At 40.7% G+C, this 25,749-nt stretch overlaps 1 protein-coding gene across 1 annotated transcript in view; it reads right to left on the bottom strand.

Moving 5' to 3' along the window:
* CACNA2D3 (calcium voltage-gated channel auxiliary subunit alpha2delta 3) overlaps positions 1–25,749 on the bottom strand; it is a gene marked incomplete at its 3' end in the record, with an annotated part of 652,765 nt that overhangs the window by 262,684 nt on the left and 364,332 nt on the right. The window contains exons 7-9 of the mRNA XM_007447233.1: positions 20,994–21,054; positions 20,749–20,899; positions 9,297–9,371 (exon numbers count right to left, since the gene is read on the bottom strand). Of these exons, the coding sequence (XP_007447295.1) occupies positions 9,297–9,371; positions 20,749–20,899; positions 20,994–21,054 (287 nt within the window). The remainder of the gene's footprint in view (positions 1–9,296; positions 9,372–20,748; positions 20,900–20,993; positions 21,055–25,749) is intronic.

Genomic DNA, 25,749 nt, shown 5'->3' with positions numbered 1-25,749 from the left:
TGGAATCAGATCATTTCACTCACAATCGAGTTCAGGTTATCCTGATTATATTAAAATGTAATGGGGCTTCCCTGGTGGCGCAGTGGTTGAGAGTCCGCCTGCCGATACAGGGGACACGGGTTCGTGCCCCGGTCTGGGAAGATCCCACATACCGTGGAGCGGCTGGGCCCGTGAGCCTTGGCCGCTGAGCCTGTGCGTCTGGAGCCTGGGCTCCGCAACGGGCGAGGCCACAACAGTGAGAGGCCCGCGTACCGCAAAAAAAAAAAAAAAATGTAATGCAGTTCATGGTTTTGTTTTCAGTGTTTTGTGGGTCTTCTACTGAAATGAAAAAAAAAATTTTTTTCAACCAGAATCCTCTCCCAGGTGGCTTATCTATTCATTCATTCATTCATTCATTCATGCTTCTACTGAGCATCAACCTCATAGGTACTGACCTAGTTGCCCAGTCTTTTCCTTCTGGAAAACCAAGCAAGTCTGTCTAACACAGGCCTGCCTCCTTGCCACAGCTGTAGACACTGGGACCAGGCTGCTGGCTGGGCTGCTCCAGCCACTGGAAATGCAATTATGGATCCAGAATGTGCACCTGACCTTGCAGAATCAGAGTCCATAAGAAGACACATAGGAGAGGCACTGGAGGGAGTGGGGATGACTCCTGACACCATGTTCAAGGCCTTGGGTGCAGACTTTTCCACCCCAGGACTTTGCAGTTAGGTGAGGTGATGTAAATTATCATTTTGCTTTTTATGAATTTACTAGTCTGTGTCACATCCACGATGCGAGTCCTTAATGTATGTGGCCTAACATCTATTTGATGATAGAAATGGAAATTGGTTGAAATTAGCCAAAAGAGCTCATCTTTGCTTAAAATATCCCAAGATTCCAATGAAAAATAAATGCTTTGTCTTCTGAGATTTGAGGTAAGAACACTGAACTCCCTTGCCATTAGAAAATGAGCTACAATCAGCACCTTTTTTCTAAGATAACACACATTGTTCAACTGCTTGTGCTAATTTGATAAAGCCCCTTTTTAAGATCAACTTGTATACTTCATAATATTTTTAATTAAACTCTTTATTTTGAGGTAAGTATAGATCTACATGCAATTGTCAGAAATAACACAGAGAAATGCCTTATACCTTTTACCTAGTATTCTTCCACTGATATGATGCAAAACTATAGGATATAGTGATATATATATATATATATATATATATATATATACTAAAAAATATAGGATATAGTGATATATATATATATATATATATATATATACTATCTATATAGTATATAGTGATATAATATCACAATCAGGGTATTAACATCGATAAAGTCAAGATACATAACAATCCCATCACAACAAGGTTCCCTGATGCTGCCCTTTTATAACCACTGACCTCTCCCCACTGCCAACCCAAACCCCTGGCAACCACTAATTTGTTCTCCACTTCCATAATTTTGTCATTTCAAGAATGTTATAAGAATGGAATCATGCAGTATATATTATTTTGGGATTGGCTTTTTCCACTCAGGACAATTCCCCAAATATTCACAGATTTGTCCAAGTTATTGTGGGTACAAATAGTTCTTTTTTGTTTTTTAATTGCTAAGTAGTATTTCATGGTATGGATATATAATAGCTTGTTAACTATTAACCTACTGAAGGATATCTGGGTTGTTTCCAGTTTTTAGCTTCTACAAATAAAGCTGCTAACAGGTTTTTGGGTGAACACAAGTTTTCATCTATCTGAGATAAATGCCCAAGAGTGCAACTGCTGGGTCACATCGTAATCGCATGTTTAGTTTTACAAGAAACAGCCAAATGTTTCCCAAAGTGGTTGTATCATTTTATGTTCCTTCCAGCAGTGTATGGTATGAGTGATCCAGTTTTTCCACATCCTATCCAGCATTTGGTGTTTTTTATTATTTATTCATTTATTTTCTTCTAGCCATTCCAATAGGTGTGTAATGATACCTCATTGGGGTTTCAATTTCCCTAGCTAATGATGTTGAATATCTTTTCATGAACTCACTTGTCACCTGTATATCCTCTTCAACAAAATGTCTCTTCATGTCTTTTGCCCATTTTCTAATTATGCTTGGACTCTTGTGTTGGCATTATTTATGTATTCTTTATATACCTGTACTCTATACGTAGTTTATATATAGTTAGTATATTCATATAGATTGCTAGTTCCAAACTATCTTGGGAAAAGATATTTGCAAACCACACATTTTTTCGTCCTTTCAGCAGGGTCTTTCACATAGAAAAGGGTTTTTTTCTAATTTCAATGAGATCCATTTTATCAAATTTTCCTTTTATGGACTGAGCTTTTGGTGTCAAGCCTAAGAACTCTTTGTCTAGCCCTAGATTTTCTGAAGATTTTCTCTTTGTTTTTTCAAAGGGTGTCATAGCTGTACATTTTACATTTAAGTTTTTGATCCATTTGAGTTAAATTTTGTTTAAGTTTCAGTGTTTCAGCCAAGGTTAAATTTTTGTTTATTTGTTTGTTTCCTCTTCCTTATGGATGTTTAATTGCTTTGGCACTATTTGTTGAAAAGGATATTGTCCTCCATTGAATTGTCTTTGCACTCTTATAAAAAATCAGTTGAGCCTATCTGTGTGGGTATATTTCCGTGTTCTTTCTTCTATTCCATTGATCTATACATCTACTCCTCCATCAATACCACACTGTCTTAATTACTGTAACTATGTAATAGGCCTTAACATTGGGTAAATTGATTCCTCCTACTTCCTTCTTTTTGAAGATTGTTTAATATTCTAGGCCCTGTGCCTTTCTATGTAAACTTTAGAATACTCTTGTCTATGACTATAAAAACCTTGCTGTAATTGACAGGAATTGCATTACATCACAAGACATTGATTAAGTTCGCCATCTTATATGGGCCCAGGTTGTAGCATCCCAAAGCAATTACAATAGTAACATCAAAGATGACTGATCACAGATCACCATAACAAATATAGTAATAATGGGAAAGTGTGAAATATTGTGAGAATTACCAAAATGTGACACAGAGGCATGAAGTGAGCACTTGCTGTTGAGGAAATGGTGGCAATAGACTTTCTTGGCGCAGGGTTGCTACAAACCTTCAGTTTGTGAAAAACGCAATATTATTGCAAAGTGCAATAAACTGAAGCAAAATAAAATGAGGTATGCCTGTAATTAATTTCTGCTCTTTATTATTTCCATCCTTCTGTTTGCTTTGGGTTTATTTTGCTCTCATTTTTCTAGTTTCTTTTGGTAGGAAGTTAGATTATTAATTTGAGGCTTTCCTCTTTAATGTAAGAATTCAGTGCTATAAATTTCCCTCTAGATGCTATAATAGCTTTGTCCCACATATTCTGATACACTGTTTTTTCATTTTCATTCACTTTTATATTTTTAAAATTTCCTCTAAGACTTCCTCTTTGACCCATGAATTATTTAGTAGTATATTGTTTAATTTTGAAATGTTTAGAGATTCTTCTGATGTCTTTATGTTAATGATTTCTAATTTGATTCCATTATAATTATAAAAAATACTCTATCATTTTAACTCTTTCAAAGTTGTTGAGGTTTGTATTATGACCCAGGATCTGTTTTATCTTGGATAATGTTCCATGGGTACTTGAAAAGAAGGTATATTCTGCTGTTGTTGGGTAAAGCCTTTTATGAATGGTATCTGTATCTTATTGGTTGATGGTGTTGTTCAGTTCCTCCATATCCCTGCTGATTTTCATCTTAATAGTCTAGCAATTCATGACTGTGAAGTGTACAAGTCCCCAACTATAACTGTAAGTTCTTCTATTTCTACTCTCAACTCTTTTAATTTTTGCTTCATGTGTTTTGAAGATCTGTAGTTTGGTCCAAACATATTTAGAATTGTTATTTCTTCCTGGTGGATTGACCCTTTTATCATTACGTACCGTCCCTCTTTGTCTCTAGTATCTTTCTTTGCTCTGAAGATGACTTAACCTCATATTAATATAGTCACTTCTATTTTTTAATGTTTGCATAGTATATCTTTTCCCATCCTTTTAATTTCAACATACCTATGTCATTGTATTAGAAGCAAATTTCTTGTTGTAAGCATATGGTTGGGTCATTTTTTAAAAATCGACTTGGCCAATCTCTATCTTTCAATTGGTGTGCCTAGACCACTTATGTTTAAGATAATTAGTGATATGCTAGGGATTAAGTCTGCCACTTTATCTCTTTTTCCTGTTGATTTCCTCTGTTTCTCATTTCTATTTCTCTTTTCTTACATTTCTGTGAGTTACTTTTTAAGTATTCCTCTTTTTATTGTTTTCTTAATGGTTGCTCTAGGTACTATAATATAAATTTGTAATTTATCACAGTCTATTGGTATTAGCATTTATCACTTACAGTGAAATGTAGAAATCCTACTGCTAATTAGGTCCCTTTACCTTCCACACTTTCAAATATAACTGTCTTAAGAATTTCCTCAACAAACATTGGGCACCATCAGATGATGCTATAATTTTTGTTTCAACTATCAAATATGATTTAAGAATCTCCTGACGTGTGGAGAAAAGGGAACCCTCTTACACTGCTGGTAGGAGTGTAAACTGCTGCAGCCACTATGTAAAATAGTATGGCGGTTCCTCAAAAAACTAAAAATAGAGTTGCCATATGATCCGGCAGTCCCACTCCTAGACATATACCCAGACAAAACTATAATCTGAAAATATACATGCACCCCTATGTTCATAGCAGCACTATTTACAATAGCCAAGATATGGAAACAACCTAAATGTCCATTGACAGATGAATGGATAAAGAAGATGTGGTATACCTCTTGCACTGTCGGTGGGAATGTAAACTGATACAGCCACTATGGAGAACAGTATGGAGGTTCCTTAAAAAAACTAAAAATAGAATTACCATATGACCCAGCAATCCCACTACTGGGCATATACCCAGAGAAAACCATAATTCAAAAAGACACATGCACCCCAATGTTCATTGCAGCACTATTTACAATAGCCAGGTCATGGAAGCAACCTAAATGCTCATCGACAGACAAATGGATAAAGAAGATGTGGTACATATATACAGTGGACTATTACTCAACCATAAAAAGGAATGAAATTGGGTCACTTGCAGAGACGTGGATAGACCTAGAGTCTGTCATACAGAGTGAAGTAAGTCAGAAAGAGAAAAACAAATATCGTATATTAACACATATATGTGGAATCTAGAAAAATGGTAGAGATGAACTGGTTTGCAAGGCAGAAATAGAGACACAGATGTAGAGAAAAAACATATGGATACCAAGTGGGGAAAGCAGGGGGTGGTGGTGGTGGGATGAATTGGAAGATTGGTATTGACATATATACACTAATATGTATAAAATAGATAACTAATAAGAATCTGCTGTATAAAAAATAGCATAAAATAAAATTCAAAAAAAAAGAAGATGTGGTATATGTGGTACACACACACACACACACACACACAGTGGAATATTACTCAGCCATTAAAAAGAATAACAGTATTTGCAGCAACATGGATGGACCTAGAGATTATCATAATAAGTGAAGTAAGTCAGAAAGAGAAAGACAAATAGCATATGATACCACTTTTACGTGAAATCTAAAATACGACACAAATGAACTTATCTATGAAACAAAAACAGGCTCACAGACATAGAGAACACACTTGTGGTTACCAAAGGGGGGAGGTATGGGAGAGGGAAGGATGGGGAATTTGGGATTAGTAGATGCAAACTATGATACATAGGATGGATAAACAGCAAGGTCCTACTGTATAGCACAAGGAACTATAATTTAATATCCTATGATAAACCATAGTGGAAAAGAGTATGAAAAAGAAAAAGAATATGAAAAAGAATACATTGATACGTATAAATGAGTCTCTTTGCAGTACAGCAGAAATTAACACAACGTTATAAATCAGCTATACTTCAATAAAATATTTTTAAAATCTCCTGAGAATTAAGATACTATATCATACTTACTTCTATATTTAACCATTTCTATATTCTTTCTTTTTTTAAAAAAATTTATTTGGCTGCACCAGGTCTTAGTTGCAGCACACGGGATATTCGTTGCCACGTGCGGGCTCTTAGTTGCGGCATGCACGTGCTGTATCTAGTTCCCTGACCAGGGATAGAACCCGGGCCCCCAGCACTGAGAGGGTGGAGTCTTAACCGCTGGACCACCAGGGAAGTCCCTATATTCTTTCCTTTCTGAAGTTTCAAGCCTTTTTCTGTTATTTCCCTTCTGTTTGGAGAAATTCTCTAACCATTCTTTAAGGGTAGGTTTGCTGGCAACAAATTCTCATAGTTTTCCTTCTGAGCATGTCTTTATTTCTCCTTCATTCATGAAGAGTATTTTCACTGAATATAGAATCCTAGGTTGACAGTTCATTTCTTTCAGTACTTGAAAAATGCTACGCCACTTCCTTCTGGTCTCCATTGTTTCATATGAGAAATCTGCTGTTATTCAAAATGGTATTTTAAATAATGTGTCATTTCTCTGTGGTGGATATCACTTTTGTTTTCCTTGTTTAATTATATTTAATTATAATGTCTTCCCATGAATTTACTTGGATTTATCCTATTTGGAATTTACTCAGCCTCTTGAACATGCATGTTTATGCCTTTCACTAATTTGGGGAGGTTTTCAGCCAATATATCTTCAAATATCCATCCAGTCCCACTCTCTCATCTCCTGAGACTTTTATGACATGAATGTTAGCCCTTTTGCTGTCCCACATGTCCCTGAGACTCTATTCATTTTGTTCCAATCTATTTTCTCTCTGTTGCTCAGGCTGGATAATTTCTATTGATCTGTCCTGAAGTTTACTAATTCTATCTGCTGTCATCTCCACTCTACAACTGAGCTGATCCAGTGAGCTTTTTATTTTGGTGACTGTATTTTTCAGTTCTATAATTTCCACTTGGCTCTTTTTTATAACTTCTATTTCTTTACCGAGATTTTATATTTTTTCATTTATTTGAAAAATAAATGAAAAAGAGAATTCCTAATTGCTTTTGAAACAATTTAATTTTTTAAAAAATATTTTTTTAATTTAATTTTAATTTCAACATCTGATTCCTGTCAATATTGGCATCTATTGATTGTCTTTTTCATTTATGTTGTGACTTTTCTTGTTCTTGGGATGACAAGGAATTTTTAATTGCATTTTGGGCATTTTGGATTGTATACAGTGAGACTCTGGGTCCTATTTAATCGGTTTTCTTGGCAGTCAATCTCTCTGTTGAGGTGTGAAGGGCCAAGTGGTTGTGGGTGGGGTGGAAGATCAACTTCCTGTTTAGCCCTGCTGAAACTGTGGACAGCTGGTCTATTGGTTGCTCCATTGGTGTTTGGCTAGTATAGGAAAGGTACTGTCACAAAAGGATTTTATTGTGAGGCCATTCTTTTCCTGGTCCTTTGACTAAAGGAAACAGGCTTTCCTTAGAAGTTTGTTATTCTGTTTGTTTGTTTTTGTCTATGCCTGTTGTTGGCCCAGGTGGGAAGCTTCTGGAGTGCTCTATTTGGGAACAGATTCTATTATAGAAAAGATATTGATTCTATGGGAATTAATAAAAAACCCAGGGAACTCACCTCCATGTCTTTAAGTCTAGGCAGTTCCCCTTCTTTCTACCTTGCAGGTCTTCCTACACTTGTTTGTGGGGTAACGTCCAGGACTTTTCAGTTGTAAGGGGAGGGATCTGATTAAAATATGGCTACTCCATACTGGCAAAATAAAAAGTCTGGATTGGTTTTAATAAAAACGACTTCAATATTCAACATTCATAAGTTCAAAGGAGATTTTAAATAAATTCTTAGCTCACTTTCTCTAACAATTTTTTCATTCATTAGACTTCATATCTCCAAATATCACACTGCCCTTGTTCATCGGGGAAGCCACCTGAAGGAAGCATCTTTTCTATTTAATGTTGTAAGCACCATCACTGGACACCTATTTAAGGCTCTGGGAGATATTCCAATGCTACAAAATTGGGAAGGGGGTGAACTCTAGAGCCAGGCAATGGCCAAACAAACAGAAAGTCCCTAGAGAAATCTGGCTGTAAGTTTGTTATTTTTTTCCTACCTTGGCCAAAAAAATTACCATGGACAAACATTCCCTGGATACACTTGTTCTTTGAACTATAACATACTTGTTTCTCTCTCCTAAAAGCAAAGCTGATTATAGTGGTGCTTCCTCCTCAGATTAAAGTTTGGATATTAACTCTGTTATAATTTGTCCTTCTCACTCTGTGTTCCAGTTCTAGTGCATTTCTCCCAGTCCTCTATTGTTCACTCCCTCAGAGGTACCCAAACTTCTACCACCTGCATCTAGGATAGCACCAATGGGACTCCCTGCCCATTTGGGCCAGAGGTTCTTCCCAGCACATGCATAGTACATCACAGAGAGCTACCTTGGCCATTGTCCTCAGTCACCTCATGGGGATCTGCTCTCCAGAGGAGGAGCATTATTTTATTGTACCCACTTGGCAGGTACAACAAAACAATGTGAGTAATGATAGCTATGAGTCCCAGGACGTGTGACATTGTTGCAGCCACAGTTACACTTTCAACCTAAATTGTCATTTGGCCCTGTAGGGTGACTGGTGATGGCTGTGATGGTTGTACTGACAGATTTAAGGGTGGCCAAAGGAAAACAGAATTATATAGAAATCCACTGTGCAAATTTTCCAAGAATGCTCCAACTGGAAAGGAAACTTGTATCCCATTTCCTAAGTTCCTCCATTAACATACCTTCCTTTTGTTCCAGGCAATATATTTATGAAGCAGGCAATGCTCGGAACATTAAGGATACAGCAGAGAGTGACATTGTCCCTATCCTTGTAAAGCTTACCTTCTAATCCAGGAGTCAAGTTACCCCAATATCTACCCCAACAGTTATTTAATTTTATTATTAAGCGCAAAAAGAGATATAACAAGTGGGTTCAATTTTCTTTGAAATTCCAGCAAGAGCCATATTCTTTCAATGGTGTCAATATGGGTGAAATGCACAACACAGGATGTGCTTAGACCAAAAGAAAATCAATGTGATTGTTTCAGAACTAGTGAGCATCTGAACTCAATATAAGTATTTTACTTTCATGATTTTATTTGGGCCTCTTCATAAATGTTCTACACACTGGAGTTCCAAGGCCCTAAATGAAAGGGCAGTACATTTGGTGAGTTTCTAAATACTAGGACAGAATTACTGTAATTGATCACTGTGAGGGAGATGGGTGTGCCACAACCCCTGATGCACCTGCCCAGCGGCAGGCCCTACCTCCTTGTTTGTCCTGTCAGCTTGCACCAACGTTCCATTCAGGCAAGGTTCCACGTAGTGAAGCTCCTCGTTATACTGCAAAGGGAAAAACAGCCAAGACGAAACAATTAAGCCTTTGAAGGGTACACAATAATTTAAGGATATACACACACACAAACAAAAAAGCAGCATGATCACAGGCTCAATTCATTTACACATAAGGTGACTTTTTCAATCGGTACCTCTACAAAAAAACTGTGCTTAAGTGCAAAGACATACTTTATTCATTTCTTGTTTGAGGGGGAATCTTGTAGAGCACATATTGGTAGATGGCAGTGTTCAGGGTGTACACAGTTAACTGATAATCCTTCAGGTGTGACTCCAAACATAGGGGCTCCCGGGGCATGGCTAACAGTGCATGGTCCAGCTGAGATCTAAAGAGCATTCCACAGAATTTCCTGGCGGTCCAGTGGTTAGGACTCTGTGCTTCCACTGCAGGGGGCACAGGTTCGATACCAGGTCAGGGAACTAAGATCCCACAAGCTGCATGGTGAGGCAAAATAAATAAATAAAGAGCACTCCAAACTTGGGCGGATAGGGCTCCAGCTCTGCCTTTGGTTTCATGGAGCTAAGGAACCCATGTGCAGGTCACATATGAGTGAGTATAGAATGTTGGAAAGGAGAGACCTGGATGTTCCCCTATAAGAGCCTTTGCAGGTGTTGGTCAGAGCACTGCACATGCCCAGCGACACCACTGTCCACACAGGCCAATGCCAGCCTTCCCATCATTTTTGATTCCAGAATACCCAGATTATGAAAGCTTGTTTTTCTCCAAAGCTCACAGCTAGGAAGAGAAATTTTGAGTGGTCTTATTTAAATTTCGCTCATCAAGCATGGTTCTCTGCACTGTAGCTAGATTGGGACATTCCCAAACACAAATCTAATCATGCCCCCTCTTGTCAATGTCATTCAGAGCTCCCCACTGCTCTGCAGAGGAACCTTCCCAGAGGAACCTTCCCAGGGGTTGGCAGGGCTCTGGCCACTCGGCCCTGTTGACCTTTCTAGCATCTTCACTCATTAGCCCTCCCCATAAACTCGGCACCAGCCAGCCCTAATTCCCTTTCTGTCCTCTGAGATGACCCATCTTTTCCTTCAGGCCTTCCACAACTGGGCCTTCTGCCTGAAGCCCTCCTTTGGCATCTCCAGCTGACGCCTGTTCATCCTCTGGGCCACCTCACTCCTGCCTCCTCTGGGAAGCTGTCTCTGTTACGAGAGGCTCCACTCCTATCTATTCCAAAATTTTAATTGCCTGGTGCCTGGACCCTTCATCACAATGTGGGACCACATCAGTGGGGTCTATGTCTGGTTCCTCAGTGTATTCCCTGTGACAAGCACAGGGCTGGACCCAGAGTAGGTACTGGGGAACAATTTGTTCAATGAGAGTATCATGGCATTTCCACTTTAGGGACCAAAGGCCCAGCCCAGAGCTCCAGAGGGAAGGGACCAAAACCATCTCTCACCGGGCCAGCCTGCGAGCAAAGTCTGGCTAAGAAGTTTGGACTTTAAGCAGTGAGAACCATAGGCTGTGGGCAGGGGAGTGGGTGAAATAAAGAGATCAGCTTGGGGCAACTACTCTGGACACACTGCAGGGACAGACTGCAGAGGACCAGACTGGCAGCTGCTGCAACAGCGACTAAGATATATCAGGTTTCACCTACCAAGATGCTTAATAGCAAGTAGGGGTAGTGATAACACTAATATTTGCAACTGTTAGTGAGCATTTCCTTTATCTAGACACAGGCTAGACTTCATTCACAGGATACCTCAACCTCAGGTAGTAAGTATGTCCAATCACTCCCCCTTTACAGATAGGAAAACAGAGGCCGAGTAAGGACAATCAACTTGCCCAAAGTCACTGAGGCGTACATAGGGTGGAGTCCAGATTCAAACCCAAGCAGTTTGACCTTCCAACCACTGACCCCAGGACCTCAGAGCCCCCAATTTCTCCTCTCTGGCCCCTAAGCCTATGTTTCCTATCAATCTGACTTTTGCTCCCTCTTTAATCTTTGTTTTTAGTCACATAAAACCATCAGAAAAATTATAGCTCAGTGGACTTAGAGCTGAGATGAGGCATGGAGAAAAAATAGATTTATACAATTCTGAAATCAGCTGTCGACAAATGGAATGTCATCTCAGGATCCAGGAAGCAACTGCACAGTCTAATCTGAAGAAATGCTTCTCCAAAATTCTCAGTCCAGGGAATTCCCTGGCAGTCCAGTGGTTAGGACTCTGCACTTTCACTGCTGAGGGCCCGGGTTCAAACCCTGGTTGGGGAACTAAGATCCTAAAGGCGCACAGTGTGGCCAAAAGAAAATGAAATAAACAGAACTCTCAGTGCATATAAAACTGACACTGGAAGTTGCTGGGAGGAAAAAAAAAAAAAACAGCCATTTTTCCTCTCTTCCACCTCCCTCACTGACTGATTTGGTTCAGGGTGATAATATGCCCATTCCTAAAGCGTAATTCATTTCATTCTTGAAGCATAATCAGTCTTAGGCAATCACAGCTATTTGGTCCCCCTCTGTTGGATACAGGCTTTCACAGCATGTCTTGCAGCTGCGGGTGGTCAAGTAATCCATTCTCAGCCAATGAAACATAAGGGGTAGTTTTCTGGGCAGTTTCAATGAAATTTTTTTTCTTGCCATTAAAGGAAAACTCTTCTACATCCACTGCCTTCCTTCCCTCTTGAGATGCTATTGTGGAACTGCAGCAGCCATTTTGCAACCATGAGGTTGCAAAGGTTGACAAGGTTAAGAATGGAGAGCAAGGCTCACGGAAGACAGAGCAGAAAGATAGAGCCAATGTGGGTCCTTGTTGACACTGTTGAACCACTGTACCAAACTGCAGCTGCCCTCCTTGAGGCTTCTTCCATGAGATTATGAAACACCTATAGACGGAAGCAACTTTTATTCAATTGTTCTGTAACTTGCAGCCCAAAACTTTCCAACTCCATTTTCCAGGTAAATTTTAAAACTTTATCTACATTCTACCTGATACACATTCACAATGTTGATTCCTGGGGTTCTATACTCTGAGGTAGGAGTCAGGACACTTGGGTCCAAGTCCCGCCTCTGCCATACACTCAGTGTGTGGCCTTGGGTAAGTCACTAAACCTCTGTGATCCCAGATCTTATGCATAAGGTGCTAATTCATCTTCAGTTTACCCTCCACGGGCCCCTGTGAGGATCCAATGAGGCAAAATACCTGAAACTGCTTTGTTATGTAAAGGCCTGTATATGTGGGGGACCGGAGAGGGGCTTACAAGTAAAGAAGACCAAGAAGTTCTTGCCCTCATCAGGGAGGAACATGTGCAGTAATCAAAACCATGCTCGCCGTCACTGTGCAAGCCCTGGCCACAGTGGAGGAATCTGCTCTTCTGAACCCCCGCCAGCTTGTTAGTGGCATCATCCAAGCTTGCAGTTAACTAATTTCCCTTGACTGCATCAGGACAAAACTATGCTAAGCAATCTGGACTGTATCACCAAAGGGAACGGGGCTCAGCCGTCTGTGTGAGAGAATGGTGCACACCAAGCAGCTGTGCCAAAGAGGCCCATGGGCTGTGTATGCTCACCACGCTACCCAGCACTCCTCCAGAGGGGGACACCAAGGGTGCCCTGCATGTAGAACTGCTCCCAGGCTCCCAGCAGTTCTCCTTTTGGAAACCTTTCCATGTCTGCATTTTAATGGATGGCCCCTAGATTTCCACTTTGTGAAACAATGTGAGATGGCCAAGTCAATTTACAACTGAAGATCTGGTCACCTCCAGTCCTAAGATACAATGGCCTCCTTCAGCTCTCCTTCATCCCTACTTAAACAATCAGACATCAGTGGTCAAATAGAAACGGATGCAATGCACATCATCATTAGCCAGATGCAATGTTCTTCTGCCATTTGCTTTTCCTCCCTCCCACTACCAAGAGTGAACCCCAGGGAGGTACTCAACCACCCACTACTCTCCCCAAACATTTTAGTCCTTCCTGCAAGTTTCTGGGAAATGGGAGGAGTATCTTAGCAGGATAGGAGAGAGCCCAGGCAGCCCTAGAGATGGTCTAGCCAGCCCACTAAACATGTGGTGAGGAGATGGACAAAGACCTGTCACCCTTTAAAGAACTTAGAATCTACCACATAGACTCAGGGCCTCAGTCACTGTCAGTTTCCTTCTCCCTTTCTCCTGGCTGGTTGGCTCTTCTCCTCTGATTCACACAAGTGTAGAGCAGTAGAGCTAAAGCAACTGCGGCAAACAGAGGGGGCTCAAATCTGGGCTCGGACACACACTAGCTGGGTGACCTTGGCCAAAGCATCTCCACGCTTTGGGTGTCAGTGTTCGTATTGGGGGGATGGGGATTGTAACTGCATCTTTCTAACGAACTCACCGTGAGGATGAAATGAGATGGTTCAGTAAAGAGTCAACAGAGAAGCCACATGTAAGAAAGTGTCTGGGTGTACAAGCACAAGAAAGAAAGAAAATATTTATGTGAGTGTGCTGTGTGCTACACAGAAAGACTGACAGCTGGTACTTGCTAAGTAGGAAGGGGTGTTGGGGCAATAGCCATGACTTGTTCTTGGGAACAGGGCTCACGTACCCCTGACCTCTGCAGAGAGCACAGACTCTGCATTCGTTGGAGAGAAGGGCTGCTTCAATAGGCACATGTGACTCTCTAAATATCTGAGACAGAAACCACCACATTGTGTGGCTGTACACTGCCCCACCCCAGGCCACAATCTGAACCCTCCCAAAAACCTGGGTATTTGGCAGACAGGGAGCCAATTCAGAGCTGCCAGCCTACTGCCAAATACCAGCCGGGAAGGTATCTGCCATGCAACCCTTTGTTCGTTTGCTCCCTGAATATTAACTAAGCACCTGCCATGTGTCAGGGATATCAAACACTGGCTAAATTTGCACATGATCATCACTGTGGAGTGATCATGGACCACTTTTTCTTACTTTTATTAGTAAAAGAATGTGCTCAATAATGTTTGCTTTTCCTTTTCATGAAAAAAAGTGCTTATTTGTGATGTTGCCATGGTCCACCCAAAAAAAAAAAAAAGCCTCAAGAGAAACCCATGCTATTCAGGCCAACCACCAAACTCTAGGCTCTGACAGCAAGGAATACATCACCATCTGCCTTTTCTTTCCTTTTGCCCAATCTCTGGAAGTACCCCCAACATCTCGCATTTTAAAGACACAGCAAAATCCTCAATGGGAATTTTAATGATGATCTAAAAGAGGAAAGCCAAGTTTCATTCAATGAATGGCCAGAACTTTTGGGAGAAGAATCTAAAAACAAAGAACAAATGGGCTGGGCTCACCCACCAAGATTCATGCAAGCTTCGGCATTGGTGTAGAACAGTGTCACATGTTGGTTCATGTAAATCTCAGCCCAGAGACTGGAGAGCAAAGGACAGCTGACTGGGCTCTGGATGATACTGGGGATTCTGAACCCTGCTTAACGTTGGAAGCTGGACATGGTTAATGAAAGCAATGCAGATTTCAGGCCTAACAAAAGATCAACAGTTACCTTTAAGGATAATGAGGAAAGACCTCATGAAGAAAGGAAAGACTTTAGGGAACATGTGGACACGTCACCCTGCAGCAGAGACTCCTTCCATGTCTTCCACTGCCTTCAGGGGATGTACCAGTTCCTCTACGTGGCTGACCAGACTTGCTTGATCTGGGCCACCCCTCTCAATCCACTACCATTCTTTTCCCCATCACCCCCACCTACCCACTCTCTCTGCCTCCCACATTCACCCCCACTCCACTATTTCCAGTCACTAAACTCCTTTCGGTCAAGCCAGCCAGGCCTGTACCTCCTGGGGGTGGGAGAAAATTTACTACACAGCACTTTCCTCCTCAATTGTTAGTCTCCTTTTTCCTGCCCTACCTCATTGCATAAGCCTGGCTAATGCCTACCTATCTTAAAGTGTTCACTTCGTCATCGCTTCTTCCAAGAAGCCATCACTGAGCCCCCCGTTGGCTGCCATGCTCCAGCTTTGTGCTCTCTCAGCCTCCCCGCCCCAACCCAACCCTCTCTGAGACTGCTCTGTCCACAGGACTGTGAGCACCTGCTTCCTGGTTGCATCCACATCCAAAGCACACACATACACACAAAACCTCAAAGTCCATGCAGGAAGACAACCTGTCTTCCTTATCTACAAAAGCAGCCTCAGTACTTAACTCTTAGCACTCAACAGTATTTGTTGAATAAATAAATAACCAGAACAAAGAAATGAAAGGCAAAACTGAAGATCACTGATGGAAAAGATTAGAAACAAAGCCAAGAGAAGAAAAAAAATAGTTGACACAAAGACAAAAAAATAAACTAGTATGATAAGAATCTCCAGCCTCTTTGAAAAACAGGTAATAAACGTTTTAGAGAAGCCTAAGTTCCACACACACACACAAACACACACACAAATATATATATATATATATATATATATATACACATATATATATATAGAATTAAAATACTGGCATGCTCATACAATGCAAGAATCTGATGTAGAATTGCTGGAACTCCATTAAATATTTTTATGGTTTTATTGGTGCACTTTTGATTAAATAACCTTTAGAATGAAAATGTGTAGAGTTTATGTAATGAAGCTGATGAATCCACAATATTTTCACCAACACAAGGCATCCCAGGGATCTTTTGCATTACAAAAGCTTCTTGTGTAATTTGAAACACGACTGGACGTAATTAGCAGTACAGAAAAAATGAGCACTGAAAGAAAATACCATCCTCATACTTTTAATACGGAATCGATTACTTTAAAAAGCAAATCCACAGCAGGCAAAGCACTGGAGAAATGGTTCTGAAGAAAATTCTGCAAATTAAAACCAGGGCACCAGAAAGTTCTGTGTTGAACTAACAAATGATGCTCTTCTCTATTCAACTCTGCACAAACACGGGCTACAGGAGGCATTTAAATTGATTTAACAATATCAGCCCAGTTAATACTATGTTCATTTAATGCATGGCTTAGGCTTCTGTAAAATCATTTTTCTAACTTCAGCATGGAACGGAATTAGCACCCTCATTTTTATGATAATATTGTTAATTTAATGCATGGCTTGGAGTTAGACTTCAAAGTGAATCAGAAAAATATGGCTTTTCTCTTGTCAGATACATCTCTTTTCATGCACCAGTGGTCTGATCTTAAATTTTAACTTCAACTGCACAAAATCACTCTCATATTTCAACTATTCTTTCATTATTCAATCATTTAGTTCATTGGTCTTAGATTGATTTTGCAATATCCTGCTCAGGAAAACTAAAACAAGTTTTAACATTATCTTTTCATGTTTATTCTCTGGAAAGATCTGGATTGGACATTTTTCAGAATACTCTATAAGATGCACTTAAGAATGAAGTTAATACAAACATGCAAAAATGGCTAGAATGGGCAAGGAAAGTCTTTTCCACCATTTAAATTCTTTTCCTCCCTTCCCCATTATGGCACTGAAAATCAAATGGCAATGATGAATTAGATTTGTACAAACAAAAAACCTACAATGTACAAGAGCTTCCAACATTAAAAATAAAGATTGTATTTTTTACTTTCTCTCTAAAACACTGAAATGTCTCCTCAAACATCTACCCAGCAAGCAAGAGAAAACTGACAGTGTAATGAAGGGTGAAATGATAATGTCCTCTCCCGTAAATGGAATCCAGCCAACTAGAACAATGCATTCAAACAGATTTGCAGGGCATTCTGAATGGAGTTTCAAACATCCCAGCCCCCTGCACTTACAAGAGCCTGCAGTGGGGTCTCCCTCTAGATGGGGGCAAGTGACCATTTTAGACAGATGGAGGAAAAATGTACATCATATTACTAGAGCAATTTTGCCACTGTAGAAATAGGAAAAGGAGATGGAGGAAAAAACAACCACCACAATTTGGCGAGGCAAAACTGGTGAAACACACTTAGGGTTGGAAGAGACAATTCAGGGAATGCAAATGATGACTTGTCAATTACAAATCTACTATTTAGGACCCTCAAAATATTGTTGTTATGGATTGAATGCTTGTGTCCTCCCCTTAATTCATATGTTGAAGCCCTTAACCCCCAGTGTGGTGGTATTTGGAGATGGGGCCTTTAGGAGGTAATTACGGTTAGATGAGGTCATGAAGGTAGGGCTCCCGTGATGGGATTATACCCTGATAAGAGGAGATGTGAGAGAGCTTGCCCTCTTTCTCTTTCTTTCTGCGTAAGCACAGGGAGAAAAAGGTCACGTGAGCAGACAGCAAGAATGTGGCTATGTGCAAGCAAGGAAGAGAATTCTCACCAGAAACCAAGTCCTGCCAGACCTTGACTTTGGACCTTCCAGCCTCTAGAACTGGGATAAAATAAATTTCTGTTGCTTAAGCCACCCAGTCTGTGGTATTTAGTTATGGCAGATGGAGCTGACTAATACAGTTTCTAAGTATGCAAACATTATACCCTGCTTAGTGGACATTCTGATAATACCTAACTGTGCAGACCCTCCTTCAGTGCAACAATTTCACTTCTAGAGTTTATTCAACAGAAGCACACCCAATCCTGCAAAAATATAAGTATGAGTCCATTCACTGTAGCACTTGAGTAGAAAAGAGATTAGTAACAGCATAGTGTCCAGCAAAGGGGGACTGGTTAAAAAATTAATGCCAACTATAGAGGATGGAATGCTCTGTTCTTCAGGTACACTTGATACAAGTATAGAAGCAAGTTGCTGAATAGTCTGTAAAATAGGATTCTATTTTTGTGGGAAAAATATGTGTTCATATATATACAGAAAAATTTGGAAGAATATGTGCCAAATGGAAAGGGAATGGGAACATTTCTGAGTTGTTTAAAATTTTTACATATGTTGCCTATATTAAAAGCAGTCAATACGTTAGAGTTACTGCTAATTAGTGGTTCCTTTTATGACCTCAGGCTTTTAATATAAATTCAAACATATTTGATCCCATTAAGGGAATAGAGTTCATGATTTTACTATAGAGGCTTCAAATGAAAAAGTTCAGAGTATCTTTCTAGTTGTCAAAATAATTATGTAAATAGTCTTGAAGCTGATCATTTACATTGAAAACTAACAAACAGATGTACAGTGAGGGTTAATGGGCCCTCTAATGGGTTTCTTTATATAAGGGGCCAATTTGGGGTAAAAAGGAAATTTTTTTTCCTTAGCTGTTCTATAATAACTGGCATGTCTACTTTTAATTATCTTAATCACCCTCTCTTCATTATTGAGTTGACACTGTTTGTATATCTTAATGAATTTACAGAGATTATTTCAATCGATTGGTCTTGTTAACAGAACAATAAATCCTGACTGATAAAGGATTCACAATGTAATTAGCTAGCTCTTATTATGCAAATTTCTGATACTTCTGTAATGAGTAATTAAAGATTAAAAAGAAAGATAGTCCCAAATTAGCTGCTTCTTATCTGTAAATGCTTCAGGATGTGTGAGGATCAGCCCACATTTGCATATTCACAATGAGCCTGGTAACTAAAGTAACTTTTCTTGATTTGGAAACCCAAAGTTCTGTCTGAAAAATCTCCTTCAAAGAGCTATGCCTGAGGCCATACAGTTTCACAGTAAGATGGTTGAGTGGTTCAACTATATTTTCTTCACTTCTGCTCAGGAAACAGGACAAGGGGAACCTGGACATTTTCTGAGTCCTCACTGTGCCACTTTTTCTGAGTGTGTGACCTAAAGGCAGTAGCTGCTACCTCCTCGTGCCTCTGTCTCCAGGCTAGGCGGTACAGAGCTCGGGTGAAGATCCAATGAGATCATCTACACTGGGACACTTGGCAGTGATGCTCCATGGAAAGCAGCTGCTGGTATAACTCATTCAACAAGGATTTAAATTACTATTTGCCAGGTACTGTCCTAGGCACTGGGGATAGTTCACTGAATAAACAAGACCAACCTCTGTTCCCATGGAATTTATTATTCTCTTCCTTTTCTTCTTTAGGGCTTTTTAAAATCTGAAGCTATTAAATCATGGTGCCCTGCTGTTGTGCCTTTTTGCTCCAAGTCTCATCAGAAGCTGGCAGGACACTAATCAAGCAATCCCCTCTGCAAGCCCAGTGTCACTTCAATACCCATGCCCTCTGCCCAGTGAATAAAAGTGGATGTTATTAAAAAAAAAAAAAAAAAGTGGATGTTATGCCCATGCAGAAGGCTGCCCAGAAATAGGGTTCCATGATGACACACTGCTCAGGGGCCCGGAGAAGCCATGCAGACTCAGGAACAGCATTCTTGGAGCATGTCCATGCCACTCATTCTTCAAATAGCAGCCCTTCTTTCATACCCTAACACTGGCCTCCTGTGTACCAGCTTGGGTTATCCTGGCAGGGACCCTGGGAGTGATGTTACTGCACCTGCATCACAGCTGCAGGCTGAGGCAGACTCAAGTGGTTCATCCCAAGACTCGGCATTGTATGTGGCCAAATTTGCATTCAAAACTAAGTTCCATCCCTGAAGCCAAGCTCTGTCTTCTCACCACACTGCCTCCACTGCCTGCTGCAGTCACTCCGTGTCCCAGATAGAGGTGATGTGGAAAAGTACAGGTGACCATCACACAGGAGCACCCAGCTAAGTATTCAAGGAAAACAACCAGGCTCATTGCGGTTATCATCTTTGGAAAAGAGTGGGAGGAAAAAAAGGAACATGATGAGACTTATACCAGAGAATGGGGAAGAAGAGGAAAAAGAACTGGAGATGGACTCCTGAATTAGTGCTCCTGCCCAGGCAGTGTGTTCATGCCCGGGCTTGGTTCCCGTATCTCCCACTTCCCAGCTCTGTGACCTCCGCAAGTTACTGACACTCTCAATCCCTGCAACCTCACTTGAGAAAATGCCAAAACCACCCCCTACACGCTAGAGCTGCTGTGAGGAATGAAGATAATACCAATACGAAGAGTAAGCAAATGTCACACAGTAGGCACTTAATAAATGCCACTTTTGTTTCTGAAGCTGAGATAAAGTACCCTATGAGCCTTAAACTATTCTCTACATTTTCATTACCAGCATGATTTCTATTACTGTCATTGTCATCAGACTAACCTAGCTTAAAATTAATTTCCACATGAGAAAATCTAGTAGTTTAAGGAAAATCTCGCTAGGTCTAATTCCCCAAGGTTCTGAAAGGGTTGGTTCTCCAGGAAAACTAAATCTGGTGCTACTCTTCCAGATAATAGTGCCTGAGTGCTAGGTGAGAAAAAATGTGCTCAACTGCTTTCCCAGTCCCTGAAATCCCTCCAATACCACGATTCAGTGAACTCACGTGGAACTAATGAGACCTCATCCTAGGGCATCTAATGCTATGTATACAAAAGCAATAAGAATGTTAACTGCTTGCTGATAAAAGATCACATGAACTCAAAGTGCAAAGAAAGTACAAAACAGCTGCAATTACGGCAATTATGTTGAAGAAGTCGTCATCCCCCAGCGTATCCAAAATAGATGAGACTGTTTGCTTTGCGATCGTCAGACGGAGCCCTTTCATGCTGCCACTGACATCCACTAAAATGACCACGTCTTTCGGAGAAGTCGCTGCCTGGATGTACCTAGATCAGAAGAAAATTAAGTAAAAATGAATCCTGAATCTCTAGGCAAGTTTTCTCTTTTAAAAAATAACTAAGAGGTTTCACCGTTTCCTACCATTTTCGGTTCCTGCAGTCAAAGGCAATGACTCCATTCTCATCTGGTTCCCATTTAATCCCTAGAAGAAAAATGGAGTTATAAGAAACGCAGAAACTTCAAATATTTATTCACAGCATTTCAAGGCTGCTCTGCTTTGCTGATTGAATGAACAGGGTGAAAAATCACATGCAAACACCGACCCTGGAGCTCATCACATGTTCCATCACCAACTCTGGGAAGGTGCTTTAGGGCTGGAATGCCATAGCAAACACGGCCTTAGCTCAGGAACTCCAAGATCTGCTAGAGAGTGGTGACATCTTTAGTAACCCACTGCCCATCAAGAAAGGACATGACTCCAGCCCCTTCCCATGGCTAATGATAAAGTTAGCCAAGGTCATTTCTCACTGTCCTTCAAGTTGCTGGACCTGGCTGCATCATTCATGGATCTCTGGGCAGAGTCAGGCCCCGTCCCTGGACCCAGATAGGTATATGTCTAGGGCACGGGGGATAGAAAGCATTCAATATGTTTCCATCTCAGAATATACACAAGTCTGTTCTCTTTTCAGTTCTGTTTTGTCTTGGCCTTCTACACTGAAATGAAATAAAATGGCCCTAACTATACTGCATAATAAAATTTGACTTTCAGTCTTTGAAGCCCGGGGGGTTTTCTCCTTACGTAAAATGGGATCCAACATCCTTAGTCTCACGGCTTGCAGACTGGTCAGGATATGTCCAAGGTTCACATGCTCTATTTACAACTTAATCTTTATGAATAAACTTTCATTTAAAAAGAAAAGGGTTTGCTGCCTAAAAATAAGATAGAAAATCATTGTTTTCAACCATCAGTACTGCTCAGGGATGGAGGATTAGAAACACAGATTTTGGAGTTAAGAAAATAAAACAGAAAAATTATTTTCACAGGAGAAAATCCTGACTTTCACTGTAGCATTGAGATTCTCCTTTCCAATTAATAAGGGTCAGTTTTCTGGACCACAATGGGTTGGTTAATAATAGGCACGTGCTTAAGATAACATCACTAAATTATTCCAGAGATAATCATGAGATGGCAGCTTGTAAACCAAAGAGTCATTTTGTTTTGTCCTCCTTGTACCTACATTTCCCACGTGCAAATGGACCTAATTTAAAAGTTCTCTGTAACAAATTGGAAAACAGAAGTATGAGAAGCCATTGCCAATTGAAGGTTATTAGGTAATGAAGATAAAAGTGACATAATATATTGTACACTAAAGGAGAAGAATGCAATTTATTTTAAAAACATCTGACATACTACATTTGTATAAAGCCAAGTACAGCTAGGATGACAGTCTTCACACATAATGAAATTATATATATAGTGAGGCTAGGTAATGCTCCAATGTGTAATTCCACAAAGAACTGGTTTGAGTCCAAATAAAGAGAATTTTTTTTTAATGTGTTGATGCATGGTAGACATTCAGTGGACATTCTTTGAGTTGAATTGTGGCCAGTGTTTTTAGACCACAACCATATCTGATCAGCCTCCACCTCACCCCTACTCTGCCACCCTTCCTCCATCACAGCCTTATCACCATGTGCTCCACTGGGGGAGAAAACATGCAATTCTCTTTTACTGTCCTAGCATTTAGGCCAGGGCCTAGGAAGAAGGAATTAATGACACTCAATGCTCTCCTTTTGGATTGAGGTCCTTTCCCTGCAAATGGGCTTGTAACTCCACCCATGCACTGCTGAAACTTGGTGCTTTTCACAAGGCCACTCTCCCTCTGAAAGGCTGTAGGAAAGAATCCTTCCTTGCCTTTTCTTAGCTTCTGGTGGCTCCCAGCAATGCTTGGTGTTCCTTGACTTGTAGCTCATCTTTCCAATTTCTTACTCCATCTTCACGTGGCTGTCTTCCCTCTGTGTCTGTATGTCCTCCCTTCTCATAAGGACATCAGTTACATTGGATTTAATCCTAATCCAGTATGATCACATCCCAGCTATATTAGACCTATTTCCATGAAAGGTCACATCTGAGGCTCCAGGTGGACATGAATTTGGAGGGACGCTATTCAACCCACTACATGTAAGACGCGTAGGACTTGTAAAACAAAAGTGAGGGGTGGCCACAGGGTAAAGAAGATTACCCCCGGGCACAGAGAACCATGTCTGCCAAGGTATGTGAAGAGCATGTCAAGTTCAAGGAGCTGAAGGAAGGCTGGTGTGGCTGTGCAGAGAGGATGTCTATAGCAAGGAAAGAGACTGGGTGACAGCAGGAACCAGGAGGCCCACGCCCTTCCTGGTCAGGACAGGAGGTACACACTAAGGGGATGAAGACAGTACCTCAACACAGTTCTAGGCACAGCTGCCCTGGATATAACAATAAAGGTCACACTTTGACTCAAAGACAGGGCTGTATGGGCCCTGGAGGATCATCTCACCCACACCTAACCTTTGGGCCCAAATCTTCATTTCATAGCCGGGACTCCAAGGTTCTCAAAGTTCAACAGATTTTCCTGAGAATTCTAGTTAGGACTGGGACTTGATCTCCCAAATCCCATGCCACCATTCTCTTCCTTACACAGGCAGTATAAGGAGGTTCCATGAGAATTTACTGTATGTTAGTGTGAGTTAAGTGTATAAAAGTAAAACTGGTTTCCATGCCATGGGAGGAACTGCTTATGTTCATCTTGAACCTCTGGCTGCTGGGGCAGCAAGAGGCAGCATTTACCAAACTAATCTGACCATTGAGCCCCTCCTTTCCCAAGAATCTCACAACAAAATGATTTAGGAGACAACCTTCAGGAAACCCTGTCCCAGATGGTACTGTCTCTCCTAGGACATTTCAGCATTTTAGTATGTAATTTTTTGTACACACAGATATTTTGAAAATGTTCAAGTAATCAAATCCCAGAGAAATAATAGTTGGTTCATCTTAAATCTCTGAGATCCAAGGAACTGTCACTTAACCAAGGAGTACCCTCAGGAGCCATATCATTTCTGGAAGTGTCAAATGCCTCATGGGATCCCTCCCAGGCTGGCTGGGGCATGACTCTCAAGATAAAAGGAACAGTGCAGTTCAGCAGCAGCTTTCACTGCCATTCAGCCTTCTCTCGGCAGCACTCCAGACTTCAGGACCAGCATCAGTGATGCCTAGCCTGCCTTCCTCAGCTTTCACAAGACAAGGTCCCTAGAACATTCAGCATATCCACAGGTGAAACTGAAAATAATGTCAAAATCTCTACTGCAGACTCAAATGCTCAAATCTGATTAAATGTAAAATATTGTGCAATATTTCTATATACTGTTGTTTCTCTCCCAAAGGCATTATAAACTAATATTGGAGGGAAATTAATTTCATCTAAGGTAACATATATCTTCATAATCTTCTTGGCACATGAAAATGAAGAGTAGGGCCAACAGAGCAGAGCCTAACTCAGCATCACCTGAAAGTCAGGTGATTCAACGAATGTGTTCCCTGCTGGCGCTGCTTGGAACTGGGTTTCTGCCACTGGCAACCAAAATCTCTCATGAATGCACTTCCCCACAAGAGGGAGCTTCGCGAGGGCAGTGACCTTTTCCGCTTAGCTCACCATTTTATCCTCAGGGCCTCACACAGGGCTTGGAACAAAGCAAGAACTCAGGACACACTTATGTAAGAATGAAGGAACTTCCCTTCTGCTTACGACATTTACACTTACCACTGATTCATACTATTGTACCACTCTAAACATGAAAAGAAGCATCCTAAAAAGAAAAAAAAAAAAAAATCCTAGCAAAAAAAGCCCATGGATCCCTCATCTAACAATCATTTTATGTCCAAGAAACAAGAGGTGTACTCTCTGTTCAGAACCAAGCACTGAGTGAGCACTGACATGTATCAGGGCAGTGAAGCCCTTTGGAGGACTGTGACCTATGTCTTTATTCACAAAGAAAATATGCAGAAATTTTACAAAGTCAAAATTCTGCCACCAATATCATAAAAGAACTGTAAGCATTTCTGAGTCAACTATTCTGATTCTGACTAATAAAAATCTTGTACATAAATTAATCTCTCCAATTAGAGAAACCCTTTATGAGGATTTTCTTTTGTTATGGACTGAATGTGTCCCACCAACATTCATAGGTTGAAGAACCCTAGGTTCTGGTATTGAAAGGTAATTTTCTTTGGGAGGCAATTAGGTTTAGATGAAGTCATGAGAGTGGAACCCCCATGATGGGACTAGTGCCCTTCCAGGAAGAGTAAGAAACACCAGAACTTCCTCTCTCTCCCATGTGAAGACACAGGAAGAAGGCAGCTGTCTGCAAGCCAGAAAGAGGGGTCTCACCAAGAACCATATCTACCAGCACCTTGATCTTGGTCTTCCCAGCCTCCAGAACAATGAGAAATAAATGTCTGTTGTTTAAACCACCTAGTCTGTGGTGTTTTGTTACGGCAGCCTGAGATGACTAATACATCTCTATTATCAGATTTTAAATTTGAAACTTTCAATTTAGTTTGAAGACTTCCTGCTGGTGGAGACAACAGATGATCTGTGGTTTCTTCTTATTTGCTCCACCTTCATCCAAATGCCACATGGTAAGATGTCCTTGTGGCTTCCCTGATGGATCAGCCCCCCACCATGCTCTATTTTCACAACATCTGCATTAAATTTACTCTCCGTTGAGTGTATCAAAGCAGATTGCAATTTGGTGACACTGGAACTTTAATAGACCACTGTTTATTATAATGTTATCTTTAATAGAATGCTTATTGTTTAAATTTCTGTGAGCTCCAGGAGGAACCATGCATGCCCTGCTG

Source organism: Lipotes vexillifer, unplaced genomic scaffold, assembly GCF_000442215.2.
Source record: "Lipotes vexillifer unplaced genomic scaffold, Lipotes_vexillifer_v1.1 scaffold818, whole genome shotgun sequence".
NCBI classification, from domain to species: domain Eukaryota; kingdom Metazoa; phylum Chordata; class Mammalia; order Artiodactyla; family Lipotidae; genus Lipotes; species Lipotes vexillifer.
This window is presented reverse-complemented; position numbering and strand designations above follow the sequence as displayed.